The following is a 20,754-nucleotide window of genomic DNA, read 5'->3' as shown; positions in this document are numbered from 1 at the left end:
ATTACTTATCTGTGTAAATATAAATATTTGAACCAACCCAACAGTGAATCTGTAAGCTGCCCAATTAAGGTTGAAGTTAGGCTTTTATATTGGGTTCATACATTCGTGATTGTGACTGACTGACAGTGCCTTATCTGCAGTGCCCATTACTGATACTGAAGAGAAACAAACAACTGTTTTTCACCATTATGGCCATTTGTAGACTGATTGTCAGATAAATAATTAATCACTAAGCAATATATTTGATAATAATTGGAACAAAATGTTGCTTGGAGTCCTAAAAGACACACTATCGTGAATTAAAAACACCAGGTGCAGTAGCAGCTAATGGTCAGCCTTTTCTTTTTTTTCCCCCTATCTTAAGTGGTACTCTGTTACAACTTTAGTTTATGATCATTAATCCTCACTTTGTATATTCAGCAGTCTGTGAGAATCAATATTACAGACGAGAACAAGGCAGCATGCCACCCCAACAGTTAATGTCTGATCAAAATGATCCTTTAATTGGGAGCACTGTTGTACTTATTTGGAAGAGGGGCACTATCAAACAGCGGTTTACAATCCCCTCCTCAATGCCGAGCTGATGTGGCCGCCAATGCAACTTTCATCGAATCGCTGATTAAAAACTGCTCTGCGGTCCCTCGCCTCCTGACCCTTCACCCTGGCTCCACTCAATCTCAAAGCCCGGGAAATTAATTAAAATTTCACAGAGATGGTATCGCATCACAATTCTGATGAGGGTGTGGGGGTGAAAGGGGGGGGGGGGGGGGGGGGGGGGGTGAAGGGATCAATCAAAATCATCCCCAGCTACTCCCACCCACACCAGTTGGCTTGAAAGCAGGGATGAGAAAAGTCACAAGATGGCCATGGAGGCACTTCCTGTGAGGGGATTGGGCACTTCCTGTGCTAGAGGGCCCGACAAACTTGGCTAAATAACGTCATCAATCACGGCAGTGGCTCACTCTCACTGCCCCACAAGGAGAACAAACACACAAATAATTATACATTGTAATTTCGCCCAGAGGAAAGTCTGTCCCCGTTTTCCTCTTTTCCCCAGTGAGGCGCAGCGTATTGCTCTCTATCCCCCCTGCCCCCCCCCCCCCCTTCTTTTGCACAACAATAAAATTACATTTGCATTAGCTGTGAGAGAATTTGGTTGGATGATTTATTGAAGCAATCAACACTATGATGGCCAATCCCTGGTCCTTTGGCTGAATGAGTGTGTGTGTGTGTGTGTGTGTGTGTGTGTGTGTGTGTGTGTGTGTGTGTGTGTGTGTGTGTGTGTGTGTGTGTGTGTGTGTGTGTGTGTGTGTGTGTGTGTGTGTGTGTGTGTGTGTGTGTGTGTGTGTGTGTGTGTGTGTGTGTGTGTGTGTGTGTGCGCGCGCACTGTGGGGAGAATGGGTGGGATAGTTGTAGCTTAGAGGAAGGAAGAAATAGCTTGGGCGAGGGACCAAACGCGGAAGCGAGGCATGAGCTGTGCAGCGGAGCAATCACAGAGATTCTGCCTTTGATTAGATTAGCATTAAACAACACCCTGACAGATATGACAAATAGGTGCATTAGAGCCTGTCACTCTTCTCTCTTTGGTTTTCTATCTACCTTTCACTCCTGCAATTCCTTCGTGTCTGGACATTATGAGGGCTGGCTCCCTCCCCCCCGAGTCCCACTACCGCAATTCTATTCGATACACGACCATTGACATCCAAACAGATGCGTAATCTTACTGTATTACCTTTTTGGAGAAGAGGCAAAGTGAATAATGGGAAACAAACAACATATAGGGGTTAGAAGGTGGAGGGGGGGAAAAGTGACAGGCGCTATTTCTTTAAAAAATAGCACTGATAAAGCAAAGTGCAGTGGTGAGAGAAGTATCATTAATCAGATGCGCTTTTATATTATTGGAGATGCACATTTTTTTCCACAACTGCTTTAAATGGTAAAGATGCAGCCAGACAGGACCAGAGGGGAGCTTTTATCTGCTGTCCTTGTCACTGGATGTGTATATGAGGGCAAATCTGTTGGCTGCTTGTGTGCATCACACTATATGCATTAAAAGCAAATTTACCAGCGTATTGCTTTGCTGTCTCCATGCAGTGAAAGGCCTTCAGTAGCTTTGTGTGTCTTCATGCTAAACAGCCATCCTGGAGTGATCTATTGACAACCCCGATCATTGATCGGCCCACGCCTGCTTATGATCCCTGAATTAGTATTCATGAATCCGGCAGCAGCTAAATAAACTTGGCAACAAAATACCCACAAGACAACAGAGCGGAGAGGGATAATCAATGCAAAGCACCATCAAATCTACATTATCCCTCCTCATCAGTTTGGCCCTGGCCACAGCAGCCACACGCGGGTCAAAGGTGACGCGGACAGGTCGGCCACCCTTGACCCTCAAACCGATATTTGTAGCGGACGGTGCCCTTTTTCTCTGGTTTCACTGCCCTCGCGAAAGAAGAGGGTGAATGTGCTAAGGTAGACAAGGTGGGGCAGGAAAAAAAGATAAGGCTCCGTGGATTTACTGCACTCAAGGTGAGCCTGATAAATCAGACTGGGTGAAGCGCAGAAGACAGGAGGTAAGGAAAGATAAAGATGCCAGACTCGCCTGTGAACACAGAAGCATGACGAGCTCCACCACGGAGCTGCTGGACTTCATACACACCAGGCCTGCAGAAACGGGACACAAACAGTCAGTGTACAAATAACGAGGTTATTCAGTGTGTGTTTTATTTCACAAAAAGCTTCCCGGAGAATTGTGAAAACAGGTACGGGAACAAACCGACGGGGATTACCAAACCTTGTGCCATCTGTAAGGGAGCACAAAGTATCAATGGACCTAATGAGCCAACATAATGTTACTGTAAACTAATACATATTTGTGCCTTGTATTACAGGCTTTACTTGGCCAGCATATGTCCCATTGATCCCTAATGGCAAGCCCTGGGCTTTTAGGGGGCAGGGGGCCACCAGAGTGTCCAGAGTCTGCTGGGAAAGAAGGCTGAGTGGTCTTTTCCGTTGCTCTACGTGTGACACATGCACCATCGCACTCAGACAAACACGCACGCATGCACATACACACACCCTCCCTCTGCCTTCTTTCAGGCCCCCCTGCAGCTATCAATCAACTTTCCATTTTGTTTGGTGGCAGCAGACATCCCAAACACTGCTATTAGTGGCCTGGCCTCTGACCTGGCCCCTGGAAACCTTCAGTAGAACTACCAGTTCTTAGTCTACGCATACTCATCCCAGAATTGGATTAACTTGAAGTTAAAGATGCTGCTGCATTTCATCAAAGATGTTTGGGGGATTATCGATTTTCCAAAAACTGCAATGTATGACGCATTTCTACGATACTCACTGGTGCCCTCGATAAGGAGCTCTTGTCCATGGCTGCCCAACAAGGTACGGGACAGAAAGGGTGCAAAGTCCACGAAAATCTCCCTGAGCAGAGGAGCCGCCTTTTCCAGAGCATGCTCCAGGCGCTCCGAGATACTGAAAGCAAAGCCAAAACTCATTGTAAAAACAGAGAGAGAGAGAGGGAGTGATTTTTGAATACAAGTGAATGATGTAGCACTCCAAATGCAATGTGTTTCAGAATGTCATCACAAAAGCATCCAGTTTTATTGGGAAACGGGATTAGGACAAAGTAACAACTGGTGAATATGCATAAATAACTGATCCTGTAAGCTCATGCACATTAACAGCTGATAGTGCATGTGTGTGAGGGAGAGAGAGAGAAAAAAAAGCAAGAGAGAGAGAGAAAAGAAGATGAATCACCTCATATTGGGGGCTGTGTTCTGGGTCACAGGGGAGAGTGGGGGGACAGATGGCAGGCTGGCGCTGGCTGGAACCTGGCCGCCTGCTGCAGGGAGAAACCAAAGAACTCTGTTATTAGTCTGGATGTTGGACAAGAATGGGGCTCACGCACTCACGCCTGCACGCACGCACACAGAGCAATACATTCATATGAGCAGCGCTGCACCATAAACCTGTGTAGAAACGTGCCTCATATGAAATAATACAATAGTCTCCATTCAAATGTATAGGATGAGGGGATTTATAGTGGAATAGGGCAAGTGGGGGTACAAGTGTAATTTTATAGTTTGATAGTGGATGATGTAATTTGGGTCGTGTGTGTCTTCTTTATCATTTCACCATTGAATGGATTTTTAGTTTTTCCAGGAAAGCCTTCACGCTGAACAATGAAAGTCATTTTTAGAGGGATTTATGTTTGTATATCTATTTGAGCCTGTGCATGTTACTATATTGTTGTGAGTAATAAATAGTTTCAGAGCTCCACCTGTGTTGGATTGTTTGTTTTATTTTGGGTATTTTTTTCTCATTAAGTCATTACATATCAATTTACCCCTCTGGGCTGTTTTTGTGACTGTTTCATTATACAGCTAAAAGGTGCTTTACGACTTCATTCTGGAGACGGAGGCGCACGAGGTACAAGGTCCACGTGATTGATCTGGCAGTAAATTCACTTCTCTGTGACTCATAAATAAGCTAATGCCCAGCTGAATATGGAGGAGGGGGATTCCTCTGGTGTTGCAGCGGACTTGTTTTTCCAGCCAGGACAGTCTCAGAGCGGGGATAACTCATCAGGAATGACAGACAGTGTAATGTGCGCTGGAATGCGTGTGTGCATGTCTGTGTGTGTGCATGTAAGGTGTTAAACAGCGCCATGTGGGCCTGGTGAGAGGATCCCTCTCGAGCTGAAGTAGCTCCTTCAAACAAAGAGGAGTAAATGAACATCTCCATTAGTCCCCCTCGCCTCTGTTCACCACCCCTCGCTGCCCTACTAAAACATGCACGCTCACAAAGCATATTTACTCAACACTCCTCACAGACACCCACCGTACACAGCTGAAGCTCACCGGTATTTACAAGACACACATGCATACAAAGCGCATGCACGCCCTTCCTCGGCCTGATTGTACAGTAAATGTCCTGAAATATACAGGCCCCCCTGCTCGCGTCAAACACGTCTTTCTAAAACACACACAGACTGCTTGAAGAAAAAATATTAGCATTTTATACACACGCGCACAAGCAGGGAAGTCACAAGAAATCTGTAATTTATCTTCACCACCGATTTGATGAATAGCAACGTCAGGGTGCTCATAAACTAGCAAAAGAAGTACTATTAAAGATGTTTTTCTATTCATTCACCTTAAACCCTGCTGGATTAGAAATTACTGCACCGGTGAAGGGTCTCAAGAGCTCTATGGTTAATTCACATACAACAAAACAACCTAATTTCAGCTGCTTGGAAATCCTCTATAGCCATACGAGTGCAGTGGTTGGCACTCGCTCCTCAGAGCAAACATTTCCAGGCCATGAGCTTTGAGTTTACATGTTCTACCCAAGTTAGAGCAGGATCTAAACCTGCCGACCTTGATTGGAGAAAGCTTCTCTGTTTTGTTCCTGCTGTTCCATGTGTTTGTAACTAAATAATCACATTTCCGTTTCTATTGTAAGTGACACAGCATGCCTCACTCGGACTCCCTGAATAAATCAAGGTTAAGATAATAAATACCTGTGCATGTGCACATTTTTCCGCCACACTCTGAAAACATGCAGTGATTCTGAATTGCCGGTTAGAGTCAATGTCTGTCCCTGTACATTTGTCTGGTGGTGGACTGTCCAGAGTGTACCTGTTGGGATGTCATAGTCAGCTGAGATCCTGCAACCTTCTCCTGGATAAGTCAGTATAGGAGACTTACCCTCACTTTTAATACCTGCAGCTAAATTACACATATCAATACACAGATAATTAAAAAAAAAGTTTTGTTTTTTTAATACACATCTTTAAATTCACATTCATTCATCTTTAATTATTTAACCTGTGTCACTAATGTTGCACAGTGTCCTCACTGACCTTTTAATGACAAACAGATCACACAGAGGAAACAATGTGTCTGGGTAAATAGTGAATTTTATTTTTTCTTTGCTGCCCTCAATGATACATGGCCCTTTCGATATCCAAGACCGGTTGTGGGTGTTTAACTCACCGGCTGCTGAGTCTGCAGATGCACTCTGAGAGGCGTCATCAGAAGAAACCACAGCAACACTGTCGATAGGAGTTCTGCCAGACACAGAGGGAGCCGTGGCTGGCATTACAGCAGCAGAAGTGGCTGGAGATGGTAGCACTCCTGCTTTCTTGGGGGCGACGATGACACTTCTGCAAAGACAACAAAGATATTATTTTATTGCTAACCTGGCACATCACGTTCAAGTGCTAATGTGACTTAAATTTCACAGAGAACTTATAAAATCAAAAATAAATCAAATTTTTATTCAAATAATAAGTCAATACATAAACATTCACATACGACTTGTAACACCTTTTATTAATCTAAAATAATGGTGGGAAATATTTTAGTTCAAGGTCAACATAAAGCCCAATTTCATCTCATGTGGGCCGAACTGCTAAAATAGTACCATAATGGCCTCTAAATTTAAACTTTAAAGGACTTTGACACAAGCAACAAGGTTGGTATCTTTCATATCAGCATCATTGATATCTCAACTCGGGTCCACTCTTCTTAAGAAATTTGTTTTTTAAATAAAAAAATGCTTTCTTTGAAATGTATACAATTGGTGGTTGGTGGTTTGGTGGACCAGATTGAAGCTTCAGGATCATTTTTAGCCTGAGGGCTTTATGTTTGACACCTCTGCTCTGAAAGGAAGAAAAATAATCCTCATATTGCAGCTAAACAAAAAGACACATTCAGCTTGCTCACAACTTTTACACATAAATATAAAAAAAAAAAAAAAATACAGCTGTATAAATCTGTATTGATTGGTTACAAAGGCTTTGGGGGGGGGGGGGGGGGTGAGGGGAAGAGACTCATTAATTATTGTTCATGTCCAAAACAACTCAAGTCAATTGAAGCACTGTGTTCATCCTGAGCATATAAGGGTCTGCAGGGGGCACTTTCACATAGTTGGTCTGGAGTTTTAGAAGATCAATTTACTTAAGCTGATAAAAGATTTACACATCCTGAATTATTAAAATGACCGAAACACAATACACTGTTCAAAAGATGAGGGGACACAATATCTGACAGATTACATTGGTAAATACAGTTTAACTAGGTGACAATGAAGCGGACTGTGCAGGGGTCACTCCAGTAAAGCAACAGGAAGTGTTTCTCATGGCGATATGCTCCGAATGAGTGGAGTTCAATTCCCATCCGACAAACAGCAGATGGGAGGAGAGCAGCATGCAGATAAGCTGTCAGTTTGGACCGGGGCTCTGACAGACCACTGGCCATATCAAAGGCAGTCTGGCCTTGCTTATCGGTGCTGACACAAGGGAAGCAGGTTCTAATCACTGGCTACTGCTCCCTCTCCGAAACACAAACCAAAGCAGGCTCGCCAAGATACGCAAGAATACATCAAATGCACTATTTTCAATATGCACAGAAATTAAGTGGGGCAAACAGCATACATTCTTGCACACACACTCCCAGAGACAGGGGTTGGATCCCCGTTACGTAGACAAATAGCTCGACGTTTTATCAAAGGCTTTGCACAGTTAAGACATCAGATCAAGCCCATTAGCGAAAACTATTAATGCTAAACCCTGAGAGCCGAGCTTTGCTCTTCGTGAAGATGAAAGAGCTCCATAAGAGTGGGGCTTAAAACGCATCAAGAAAGAGCTCATGGTGACACACAGAAACTGAACTGGGGACAAAGCAGTACGATCGGCATTGATTGGAAAGAAAGAGAGGAGATAGAAGTATCTGGTAACTTTGTTTCGGTGTAGATAGCGAGTGGACTGGATGGTGGTATCAGCGGGCAATGGCGGAACTGACATGAAGCACCCCAAGTGTCAACAGCCGTGAAGAGGGACGGGGAGACGGAGGACCCCTGGCGTGCAGAAGCCGGAGGCGTGCGTGTACGTTCATATGTGTGTTCGCAGATATTTTAATGCGTGCCTTTTGAGAGTTCAAATGAATGCGGGAGAGCTGGAGTGTGCAGAAAGTCTGCCAGTGAACATGTCCACGTTTGTATTTGGCCTTCCATCTGTTCTACAGCAAAGGCCCGGTGAATTATTCAGCAGGTCATTAGCCACACTTATCATGAGTGGGCCGCCCCAGTCGATTAATCAGCCGTCAGCGGCCCCACTCAACCCACAAACAGGAGCTCAGGACAGAGTGCGTCTCCGTCTGTGTGGATGCAGGGCTGAGCCTGAATTATTTAAAGGCTTTAACCTATAATGGATAAGTGCAGTAAACACTGCCATTCCCGTAATCTCTGCTATTTCAGGTAAAACAAGCGTGAGAGTGAGTAACACAATGTTTGTGGTGTGTCTGGGCATAAAAATAACATTGTGCAGCATGACAACTTCAGATTGGAGTGAAGTAGGCAAGTGAACACTTCAGAGCTCTGAACTGCTCTTTAACTCTCGTTTTATGCAACGCATCAACAGACGACACTCCAGACACAGTCATCCAACGCTCCATCGACCTGCGATTGGGAGTTTAATTTGAGGACAGTGATCTATGAAAGGACATTAATAAAAAAAGAATGAACATTTCGGGGTAAGAACAGGATTTTTGCACATGATGTCTGGTACTGGAAAGCACAATGGAACAGGAAGCAGTTCTGTGATATGAAGCAAAAGCATCATATCACATGTTAAATTTAAATGGGCAGGAGTTATTAATACACCGACAGTGCTCATCAATACACACTCAAGTCCGTCAGAAATTTTGTGAGGAGAAAGAAGACAGTGAGAAAGGTGGAATTCCACCACCTTTATGATGCAAGCTCTCGAAATATCTTGTGTATTCCCTTGGTGCAATCCCTGTGTTTACATCTCGTGCTGCTGCCTAAATAATTGATTAAAAAGCAAATGCGCGAGAGAACGTCTTCCTAAAAGTACAAATGTAACACCGAGCATGTACAGCAGAGCCCCATTGGCATGTTTGTAAGACCAATACTACTTGAGGTTTGGCATGAAGAGAGGCAAATAACAATTCTAATCAATTGTCTGTTTACTGTATTTTAAGCCTCATTTGTCTTTGTTTAAATGTTAAATGCATTTGATGATTGTGGTTTGGGTCAAATAGTACAATATAAAAATGTAATCAGTATTTTATTCAAATTAGTTTGATGGCATTTAAGGTTCAAATGAGCGCTTTTGTCATTTAAGATACTTATGTGCCTGTAGAAGGACTTATTGTGTTTTTCATGATCTCTCTGTGTGTGCATCAGTACTGTGCTCTCTTCCCAAAAACCAAAAACATACGTTTTCAGTTGCTCGTTTCTCAGAACTGACTGCGCGTGTCAATGAGTGTCTTTGACCGTCTGTCTCTGAGGGTTTGTCTTGTGAAGGACTGGTGACGTGATTTGGGTGTAACCTGCCTTCACCCAGAATCAGCTGGGAACAGCTCCAACACCCTGGACAAAGCTGGACAAAGCAGCATAAGAGATAGATGGATGGATATGTATTGTGTCATCTGTAAATACCCCAAATGTGCGTTTCTGTTTGTCAGAGAGAAAAACTAACTTCTACTATGAATCCCAGCAATTGCAATTATTCAAGAAATGTATGAGTGACCTACTTTATTGATTGCAAAATAATTTAGACAAAAACTGCAAACTTTACCCAGAGACTATTTATGTATCCGTGTTTTTTGCGAAAAGATCAGCCCTGCCCAAAGTTTATCTCAGTAGGGGGGTGGAAAAAAAAAAAGGAATTAATTCTTCATTCACTGAACCTCACTTTTACAAATTACTGTGTGGAGAATCAAAAGGAAGCCTCAACCCCGAGCCGTGCTTATGTCTGACATGCTTACCGTCAGCAGTACATTAACAACACATCAACACAACTCATCCGTACATCAGCTCTCACATGCATGCAGAGTCTGCTGCCAGGAATGCAAACAACTGCACCATGTATATCCCAGTGTCTAACACTCGCATATTCTGCTGAACCATGCAGCCTAAATCACAGACTTGTACAATGACACTGTTTAGTTCTGGTTCGTGTCAGCAAATATTTGCAGACTGGCTGTCATAACAGGGGCATAGCTGAGAAATGCATGGGAGAAACCCAGCAGGTCTGCACTACTAAATAAATCAGGATACTTCACCCCCTGACCCACCCCCCAGTTTTTATCTGAGAGATCCTTGCTTTTTTTTTTTTTTCATACGTTGGTCTCATAAATCCAGCACCCCCGGGCAAGCGGAAAGTTGCCATGTTTTGGCAAGAGATGTCAGTGTAGAATGTCAGCTCTGGTTTGAACCGGTGTCACTGGAAGACTTAGTGGTTACTGGGAGATGCCGAGCGCTGATAGAGTCATTACAGCGTTATAATAAACACCACTGGAAAGCATCTACATGTGTCCTGTGGTAATTGGTGAGAGTGAAGGTTGAGAGACAGCCGGGTGATAAAAAGCGGTAAACTGAGAATAAAAACATGCTTAAATCCAGCAGGTTGACATGAATAGTAAGTGGGTCTTGACTGGGAGTAATTTAAATACACTGGCACCTCAACAGTGAGGCCTGACACCGAGAAATAGGAAGGCTTGCTTTTGTTAAGTCTCCAGAAGTAAATGTAGATATGATTGTCAAAGCTTTTTATATGGATGGATGGATGGATGGTAAGATGGATTCAAGTTCAGCCGAAGTGAAATCGGTTAGCTGGAAGTCAAATAATATGATCAATGACAGTAATAACAAAAACTAAATATAGTACGCAAATACTAATGGGTCATATCAGTACAATCGTTGGTGTATTGCATATACTGTGTATATACTTGTACAGCTATAACATGATATTTATACATGTGTATTTGTAATATGACGTGTATACTTGTATAAATGAAATGTATTATGTTTATACTTTATCTATGAAGCTTGATTTCAGAGTCTGATGTCTTGCAGTCTCACCACATCTTGTATTTTATTTGTCAATAGGGTGAGGCAAAATAAGTGTTTCACTTCAACCTTAACCCTTTCAGTCTATAAAATTGTCAACCTATGGATGAAAAATTGCTATTGCTTATTTTATTTTGTTGACTTCACTGACTGACGAAATAATAATAATAATAAAAAAGCAACTCTGGTTCACCCATGATATTGTGGCCAGTTTTAATTGATAAGCCATTATTAAAGTGCGATAGCTTCCCGTCCCATGTTTCAGGAGTGATGCAGAACTGATCATATCACTATGAGAACAGCCGAGGAAACTACCATGCAGACAATAACAGACAGGTTTGAATGAGGTAAGCTGTCACGCATGTAATGCCGCCTGTACGTCACATCTCCAGTGAATACAGGCTGATGTTTCCATTATTTATACTTTCAGGATGTCATCAGGAGGACCGACTTGGTTCACAAGCAATGAGATGCTCTTCACCCAGTAAACAAGAGGTTTAAAAAGTGCAACTGTTGAGACAAACTGTCTGCACATAGAGCAAGGCAGAGTGAGAAAGTTCATCATACGTTACAATTTTTGCATTATCACGTTCCAAAATCGTCAAACCATTCAGGGCTTTCAAAAATTGCCCCTTTGTGCTAAAAATAGCTGGTAAATCACAAGCAGCACTCTAAACGAAAGAGGAAAAAGAAACTTGAGCATTAGACCTACAAAATTAAACTGGACTCGCTGTGAAGCAAAGCAGTAATAGCTCCTTGCCCCACACTTGAGGAACCACTACCTGTGTTTTTCATTTTGAATTTGAGTATATTAATCTTATTAGAAATATGCCACTGTATAAATGGGACCTTAAAGCTTTAAAATATATCATTTGAGTATCGCTGTGCAACACATTCTTTCAACCTGAAGTTTATTAAAGTCAATCCGTCCTACGTTGTATTGCCGTCTTTAATAGAGAAACTCGCACCTCTTCCTCAGTCCCTCCAGGAGATTTCACAGCTAGAAAAGGGCTTGCAATTTATCAAAATGTCCCCAATTTTACCTCATTAAACACATTAACAAAATGAACTGGAAGTTGGCACACTTTCAAGGTCATTTGAAACATATTCACACTGCAGCAGATGGTATTACAGTATGAAGTAATTTAATCTGCCAACAGAAATAACTGCAAAAGGCCAGGCAAAATATTTCTAATGCCTATTATTGGGGTAATTGATTATGCGGGTACATTTTATGTGATGGATTTTTCTTCCCAGAAAACAGTTTTTAATCCGCCGACATGTAATTTTTGTCGATTACTGCACTTTCTCTGGAAAAATAACATGAAAACATCTTTAATTGCACACATTTCTAAACAGATTTTGGGCAGCAGCTTTACTTCCTGTGGAACAAGAAACATCTACTTAAACAATGAACATTTACAAGAATCAAGATAAGGTATGGGTTTTGGAGAGTTGTAAAAATATGGAAGACGTGGACTATGTTTTCATTAAAAAAAATGCAAATTATGTAAGTGATATGCACATTCTGTACAAGTAGGTTTCATGTCTTCTGTAAAAGGTAGCGGAGGAAAAGCTTTGCTCGCCTGAAGAGGCTCCCATCGTCAGCGAGCTGTTAGTCTACGTTCTCCAGCTCTCCTCTCTTCCTACCCAGTGTGCTCAGCGGACAGGAGCCAGTCTAATCCCCCAGATATGAGGAGCGCCCCGAGACCTGACAAAGCATTCCTCAGATAAAGACACGCGATCACAGAGATGCAGAGGAATTCCCACAGTTGGGGGCCGGCAGACGGACGGAGTGTGAGCGCGTTTGTGACTGACCGAGAGAGAACCGGAGAGAGACGGAGAAATGTTTTCTTCAATACATGGGAACTCTGACTTGACATCCTACCCCATGAAGACTTCTGTCTTCCCTCTTTTCCATCTCTCTAACCCCCCAACCCCCCCCCCCCCCCCCCCCCCCCCCCCCATCTGCCGTTTGTAAGTGTCTGTCTGAGAATAGACGCACCAAATGCAAACCAGACCAACAACCATCCTCTCTCACCTGGGCCTGTCTGTGGCTTCAGTACCACGCTCCGCTCCAGTCCTCACTGTTCACCCCACTCCAGAGGGAATGCAAATTATACTGTTTCCATCCCAGAAAAGGGGGGGAAGCCTCTTTCAAATGTTCAGACAGAAAGAGACATGCACGGGATGTGAAAAAGAGAGTTGTTAAATATCAGTAGCAAGGTGAGGAGAAACAGCCTTCTGTCAGCTGTGTGTGTCTCGTCATCCCGGATAGGATTCCCATTTTCCTTGAGACGCCCTTTTTTTGTAAGGCAGTTTGCTCAGGTTGAGGAATGGCATCGACAGCTAAAGGGAAGAACAATGGGAGTATGAGAGGGAAGAGTCAGAGACTTAAGACTCCTCAGTTCAAAAGGGTTTCTGTTACAGAGGGTTTTTCAAGATCCACCGAAGCCTCCTCTGAGGATACCCAGCCGAGATGTCTTCAAGGTCTGAGTTTCAAAAGTCCCCTGCAGTTATTTAGGGATAAATAGCAGCAAGCTGTCAAACGTAAAGCTTGAGAATAACAATAGTATGCAACACATGGGCCTTTTGAGAAACTCACCACTCTGTCAGGGTTCCACGATGTGGAAATGTAATATTTTTTTGTGCAATACAGAAAACACAGTTCTGGCATGCAAGCAGAAAAATGTGTGACCTTTAACCCTCACCTATCGAAAGAGAGAGAGCGCGTTGACGAGTCTCTGGCCGCGTCTCCCACACCTCCTATAAACGCTGGGGGTAGCAGACTTGGATCCACCATGATATCATCACCCGGAGCGCTGACGAGGCTGCGCAGAATGTCCTTCACGTTCTTGCCCTTCGAATCAGCAGACATGGTGGTTCTGACCTCGGACGACAGCGTGGACAGGGCCTCCGAGATGGCGTCTGGACCGGCGGCTGAAGACAGGTCTTGTTCGCTGGCAGCCGTTGAGGCATGATCGTCCCCGATGCCAGAGTCATACCGCCTGAGAGAGAAGCCATTTTCCACTTCTGTTCCACCAGATACAGCACCGCTATCTATATAGACACGAACAAAAACACAGATGGATTAGAGCGGTGGTACACATAGGATGACTTCAAATTCATTATCTGGTAGTTCTTCAACTATACTGCGTGTTTATGATGGAACGGAGATTCTCATATTCCAACCGTGTTTGTGATTGGACAGTTGTACTTGAGAGTTCCTGAGAGGCACCGTAATCATTAGTAGATGAATGAAAAGCAGCTTTTTTTTTTCCTTTTTCCGTTTTGTTTTTGGGTTGTGTTTTTTTTTATTATTTTTTTTATTCACCTCTACAGGAAACTTTGGAATCACTAACTGAGAAAATTCCCACGGCGAACATGCAAATGTCACATAGAAAGACCGTCATCTTCTTGCACTGTAAAATGTTCTACCGCACAAATAGTTTCTGTATACCTGTACTCCGAGCAGACTGGGAGCGTTGAGGTTGCTTCTTATCATTGTGGGGCTCCAGGATGTCGCGGTACTTGGACACCATGAGGACCGAGATGAAGTAGACCACGGCAAGTGCCAAAAACTGGGCCTGCTTACTGTCCTCCTGGAACAAACAACACACACTAAACTATCTGGATATGCGTCGTCTTCAAATAGAACCAGAAGTGACGGAAGCAAAGAAAGTTCATTTTATAGGTATTTGGAATGATGTGTGTTGTATATATAATACAAAAATGCGTTTGAACTGGGACTCACAATATCTCTGAATACAACGGCTCTGAGGCGGTTGATGTCCATGTCCTGGAGCAGCCGGTCCAAGTCTCTGACTGGGGACATACCACCTGTCACAGCATCAACAGGACTCTGCATACGAGCAAAAAACACAAAAACATGGAACACATGAAACGTATCCGATGTGTGAAGTGAGTCCTCATCAGCGCTGTGCACAGACAAGGTTGAACTGGTTAGGGAAGCTATCCCCCCTGAGATCATGTCCTTCCTTAACATAATGGCTTTTCTATAGAACCAATGCATTATAAATGAGCTTTAACACCCGGTTCAGGGAAGAACAACACGACTTTACTGGAAGTCACTGTATCAAATCAAAGGGGCAATGACAAAGGGCCAAGTCTAGTGTAACAAAAAGCAACACATGTGGTAATATAATAAGATAAGAGCTAATGCAATAACACTTGGTTGCTGCTGGTGAACAGGACAGAGGACAAAGCCGTGTGTGGTTCACCAACGACAGTGGGAAAAAGGGCAGAGAAAGGACGGAGACATGGGTGAAATACAAAGAATGAGGAGTACAAGAGGGGGAGTCGATTCATTTTAGAAAGCGTAGAAAAACTCATGAAGATATGACTCATGAAGATAATTTGGGGGTACTTGCCTGTGCAGATGCAGACTTGGCTGTCCCAAGCACAGTGCTGGACATGGCTGCGTGGCTGCGAGCTGGACCCTGTGCACCCTGATTATACTGGGCCTGCTGACACTCCAGACAGTTTCTCACTGCCATCGCGCACACTGGGGAGGGATCGATACAGAGATATTATTTGACATCATATAAATAAAATCGCCGCCAGACGACAAACTGTGAAATTCCTTCTGTTTGCGTGTCCTGAATGCCAGTACAACAGAGGAGTCGGCGACAAATTCCAGCTCATAAAACTCTGCAAGCTGCGAGAGGAGCAGCTGAGAGAGACGAAAACAAAAGAGAAAAAGTGGGGCCACGACAAGGTCAGTGCTCTGGCCAACACTGGCAGCATCGTTCACTCTTCCCTGCTCCACCTCTCCTCCCAAGGTCATAGTGCAAGGGTGTGCTCTTGAATCACACAGACTGTGTGCAGCTCCCATAACAAATGACACTGCCGGGGTGTGCACATGCTGAGTAGGCAGCAAGACGCACGCGTCCTTCGCCACAAAACATATCCTGTGGCCCGGCAACTTCAGGAGGTTCCCAAACTGGCACACTTAACATTTGTAATTTAATGTACTGCTCCTCTCAGGAGTCCCTCCCTACCCCCACAGTTCTGTGCTTGACAACTGACAAATGCTAACTCTGAGGCATTTAGATTACGAAGGAGGGAATTATTCCGTCTGGAAATGGGCTCGCCTTTTCCATTAGGACCACTCTTTCATACGACCATTTATAACAGGAGAGGGAGAGGGGAGGAGGGGAGACGCTAAAACCTTGTTATAGTTTTCCAAAATCAGATTAGGTGCCAGCAATGGGGAGCGCATACCTCATCAAATATTCATTTCATAACGGCTGCTTTCCAAAACTGAGCGTGTACTACAGTGGCATCGCTTTCCTGTGAAACCCCAGCAGCAGCAACATTATCTGGGAGAAGAAATGTTCCTTGGATAACACGTTTGCATTTTGACAGGTCTTTTGTTTGTAACAACTGAATGCAAAAGAAAAAAAAAAAAAAAAAAAACAGACATTCTTCGTGTGCACCTTTACAAGAATCGAGTAAAGAGAGAAGAAATTATTTAAAACAGTGCAGCAAATATTGTACTACTACGTTACCTGGAGCGAGAGAAAGAGAGTGTGTGTGTGTGTGTGTGTATCTTGCACTACAAAATATCAATAATGTAAGAATTTCAATATCTTTTATTCAGCGATTGGGAGGCTCGGCTTTTGATGCTGTCAGAGGAAACTTTAATAGGCTGTAACAGAAGGCAGACCAAGGCCTCAGGCTACGCTGCTGTACAGTAGCAGCCAAGGCCATTATGGACAACTGGCTTCATCGCGCACGCAGCCGTGTTGTAACACCCAAGATAAGCGAGTGCTGATACAAACTGGGCAAAAAGAGTGGAGGGGATGAGAGCAGCAATATGCTAAGAGCAATAAAAGGCTACAGGAAGCCATGAACACAGCTACTATGGAAATCTCAGGGTTGCCGATATAAGGTGGATTGATTAAAAAACAAAAAACAAATCGACAGTGGTCACAAATAAAAAAAAAAAAAAAAAAAGATTTTAAGAATCAGCAGGGATTATGAAATAAAGCAGAGGGCAAACAGTTTCTTTGCTCATTCAGTCGGTTTGTGTTTCATCATGTCACTGTTGTGCAGTCAACTGCCACTAGTTGGGGCAACACGGCTTTCAGACAGCAGTTTTAAAATCAGCGCAGTGGTAAATGAAGAGATGTTTTTCAAAAAATGAAGATTGAAGAAAAACAAGATTGCATGTCAACTGTGTTGGAAAAACACTAGCATATAATAACTACACTGGAGCAATGAACAACCAACACCTAATTAAAGCATTTTAATATTAAACCATACGAAACAAGGGCTGAGGTAGCAACACTGAGGCTAATTTGATCAAGTTTACCAAGATGCTGCCTGGTCTGAGAAAATAACGCAGCCCATCACAACATTGACAACACTTCACTTTGTTGAAAGTAAAGGCTTCAGAACGTTAATTTATTTCAGCAGCATGGCAACTCGGTTGTGTTTGTTGAAGATTGTGATTAAACACTTTATTTTAATTATTATGTAGGAACTTCCTCAGTGAAAACAATGGAAAACACTAAAAAATGTACAGCCAAGCATGAGTGATGGTAAGCCTACCGAGGCGAAGGCACTGTCGGAGGATGCCCCCTGATGACATGTTCTTCTCAGCTTCAATCTCTGTGAAGTTGAGGGAGCTAGCAAATATGAGGACGTCCACGAGGTTTATGAGGCGCTGTAAGAAGGTGACTGAAGCCTCCAGCGACAAGCCATGGGATGGTTCGATGCTCTCCAGTTCATGCTGGTAGTAGAGAAAATTAAATAAAGAAGGACACACGAGTACAAAAACATCCTAAACTTGTGAGAGATTATCATTCATACAATGGGATTTAGTTATCCTGCATGACAAAATATCAACTTCCACTTCAGAATTTCTTTTCACATTACAGTCAAAATGTTGATTGGCACTCATACTCAAAATGGTTTTCTTGAAGTGTGTAAAGCAAACAATAATGGAGCACGTTATGTATACACAATAATGTGCTACACGTGCATCACACAGCCTCGGCAGCTGTGCTGAAGTTAGACACGGGCAAGTAAAACTGTAATTTTTCCGCATTGGTTTTAAATCTGGTTACAAAGCACAAACAACTGAATGTAACCCAATTATAATGGGATTTAACATTATGCCATTTCTAAGGCGGCTCAGGTCAACAGAGAATCATGTAAGAGAGCTGCAGCCGCTGAGGTCAGACGAGACAAAAACAAACTAACAACGTTAGCGCGCAGCTAACTGTAGTCTAATGTGATTGGGAAAGGTCAATGTGGATGGATCGCTTTCTGTGACCGGAGACTAAAGTGCAAACATGAAATCGCACAGGCCTGAAGGAACTGACCGAAGACGAGGTGGCAGCAGAGAGCAGAGGCAGGATGCCGCCACAAGCCATGATGAGGTTGTCCACCACCTGGGAGATGAGATGTATGCTGTTGTGGACAAACACGACGTTCTCACTGCTGTTCACGAAGTCCAGAATGGTCTTTGTGGAGTGACTGAAACGCAGAGCAGAAGAGATAATGTGAAACAAAAAAATTGACAAAGAAAATAAATTTTTCAATCAAAATAGTCTCTACAAACAATATATGCAAATCGCAAAACAGGACTTGTGAAACAACCTTTCGGACATATGTAGCTCTCAATTATGAGGAAGAAAGGCTTGTGAGATTTAATCTTGTGCCTGTTCCTCAGAGACCTAAAACGTCGACAAATCTTTACCCCTTAGATCAATATTATTGTGGAAAAAAGCAGGAGTGAGATCAGAGTCAGCAAACTGCTCCCCTACCTCCTCCACATCTGAACATCTGTCTCGATGGAGAAGAGCAAGTCAGTGAGGAGGCGCTGGTGCATGTGAGACCAGCGAAACTCTGGGATGCGAAACATGGTGGAGCGAGGAGCCGAAGAGCTGCTGTCTCTTGGCTGGCCTGAAGACCCTCCAGCTGCTGCTGCTGCTGCTGCCGACTGGCTCGTTTCCTGTAAAAACAAAACAGTAAAATTCAATAAACTTGGAGCGAAAGCCAATTGAAAGAACGAATCTAGGATTTGGAGTTTAAACTATCAGTTTTTTTTTCTAAACTGGATGTTACAATTCATTTAATCACAATGTGATAAAATCTGAAAGATGAAGATTCAATACACACTATTGCCGAGGTCTCCTTCAGTTCCAGTCTTTCGGTGTCTAAGGCCACATTGGACACGTCCAGTCTCGCGATTTTAATATCTTTGGTCTTGCCGACAGGCTCGGTGCTCTTGCGCGTGTCAGAGCTGGAAGCGGTGGTGGTGCTACTGCCAGGACCACTGGGCAAGGTTTCCTCTCCGGTGGTTCCGCTGGCTTGTGGAGGCTGGCTGATGGAGGCGGACTCTGCTGCTGCTGTAACCTCCTGGTCTGCAGGGGGCAGTGTGGTGTCTGAGGGCTGCTGGTCTGTAGTATCGGCTGCAGAGCAAGACTGCTCTTCTGTGGCATTTTCTTTGGGGGTCTCCGTCACACTTTGCTCAGGTGTTTCAGCAGGAAGAGTTTCACTCGCCAACGACGGCTCCCGTTTCTCATCGTCTTCACTTTTCTCTGGTGGGCCACCCTCCTCCCTCTCTTCCTCTTCTTCCCTTTTCACCTGATTTCCTTCATCCTCAGTTTTTTCACCTTCATTGCCTTCAAGTTCCTCTTCATCCTTTTTTCCGACCTGCCCTTCATCTGCAGCAGCAGAGATGTAAGAAGACTCATCTTGGCTATCATCAGCATCACTCAGATGGACCTGGTCGCTGACAGAAGACACATCAACAAGGTCCTCGTTGAACATGGAGGCTCCGCCCACCATGCTGTTTTCCAGAAAATCTGCAGTTTCCGGGGACATTTGGTCCGTCTTACTTTCTAGTTCTGAAACAGCTGAGAGGTCGGCTTCATTCAAAGAATCGTCCGTCACAGAAATTGTTGATTCACCTTTGTTGTGATCACTCTCAGACTTTCCATCGTCTGTTACGGGTATTTGTGAATCATTACTAGCAGATGTGGAGTCTTTATCCACTTCCTCGACTTTTGTATCTTCTGTTTCAGGCTGATCATCGAGTGGTGTTTTAACTTCATCAGTGCATTTGACAGCAAAAGCATCACCTGCTTTCTGTTTGAGGTCTTCGTTTTGTTCCTCAGAATCAGATTTTTCATTTACTTCAGTCTCTTTTCGAATACTTGAGTCCTCTCTGGAAGGCTCCTCCGCCGCCTTGTGCTCTTCTTCTTCAGCGCCGGACAGGATGTTAGACACAGTGATGGATGCATGTCTCCCTTCATCGCTGGCCTCCTGAGGAGTGGAAATGCTGGTGGGAGCGGATGCTGATTCAGGGGATTTCTGGGACAGTTCGTCCACTGTGAGCTCGATGACAGTGGAGGGAGCCACCTCCTCGACGGGGGAACCGTTGACACACTCCACGGTCTCGGGGCTTTGGCTGACGCCCGACACAGTGCGAATTGTGCTTTGGGAGCCTGTGGACTCCTGCTGCTGATACTGTCGGAACATGCGGGACAGATTCTCCTTGTGTTGCTCGAAGGACACCTGAAAATCAGGTTAACAAAGTTAGTAACAATGCTGATGCTGCAGATATGTTTTAACCCGGCTTATGAACAAATCTGCTCTCGTTCAGGCAGATTGTCACGCATTCAACATAGTTCCATACACCAATGTTTACATACCTGCAAATGAGGAAAAAAACAAGCATGCATTGTTGTCACTGCTGATAAGAATGAGTCAATTTCATACACAATGGAGATATTCTCAAAGTGCAACTCTTAAAATGTTGCAAAAAAAATGAAAAAACACCTGGTTGATGTATCCAACTACACTGCAAGTCTGGATACA

At 43.8% G+C, this 20,754-nt stretch overlaps 1 protein-coding gene across 1 annotated transcript in view; it reads right to left on the bottom strand.

The window, feature by feature from the left end:
- lrba (LPS-responsive vesicle trafficking, beach and anchor containing) overlaps window positions 1–20,754 on the bottom strand; it is a gene marked incomplete at its 5' end in the record, with an annotated part of 187,605 nt that overhangs the window by 116,735 nt on the left and 50,116 nt on the right. The window contains 12 exons of the mRNA XM_080521001.1: window positions 2,606–2,667; window positions 3,359–3,492; window positions 3,778–3,862; window positions 6,018–6,187; window positions 13,611–13,959; window positions 14,360–14,501; window positions 14,654–14,761; window positions 15,291–15,424; window positions 17,476–17,656; window positions 18,252–18,405; window positions 18,696–18,883; window positions 19,051–20,451. Of these exons, the coding sequence (XP_080377127.1) occupies window positions 2,606–2,667; window positions 3,359–3,492; window positions 3,778–3,862; window positions 6,018–6,187; window positions 13,611–13,959; window positions 14,360–14,501; window positions 14,654–14,761; window positions 15,291–15,424; window positions 17,476–17,656; window positions 18,252–18,405; window positions 18,696–18,883; window positions 19,051–20,451 (3,108 nt within the window). The remainder of the gene's footprint in view (window positions 1–2,605; window positions 2,668–3,358; window positions 3,493–3,777; window positions 3,863–6,017; window positions 6,188–13,610; window positions 13,960–14,359; window positions 14,502–14,653; window positions 14,762–15,290; window positions 15,425–17,475; window positions 17,657–18,251; window positions 18,406–18,695; window positions 18,884–19,050; window positions 20,452–20,754) is intronic.

Source organism: Blennius ocellaris, assembly GCF_963422515.1.
Source record: "Blennius ocellaris genome assembly, chromosome: 3".
Lineage (NCBI taxonomy): Eukaryota > Metazoa > Chordata > Actinopteri > Blenniiformes > Blenniidae > Blennius > Blennius ocellaris.
The sequence above is the reverse complement of the archived record's forward strand: the minus strand, read 5'-3'. Positions and strand labels throughout refer to the sequence as shown.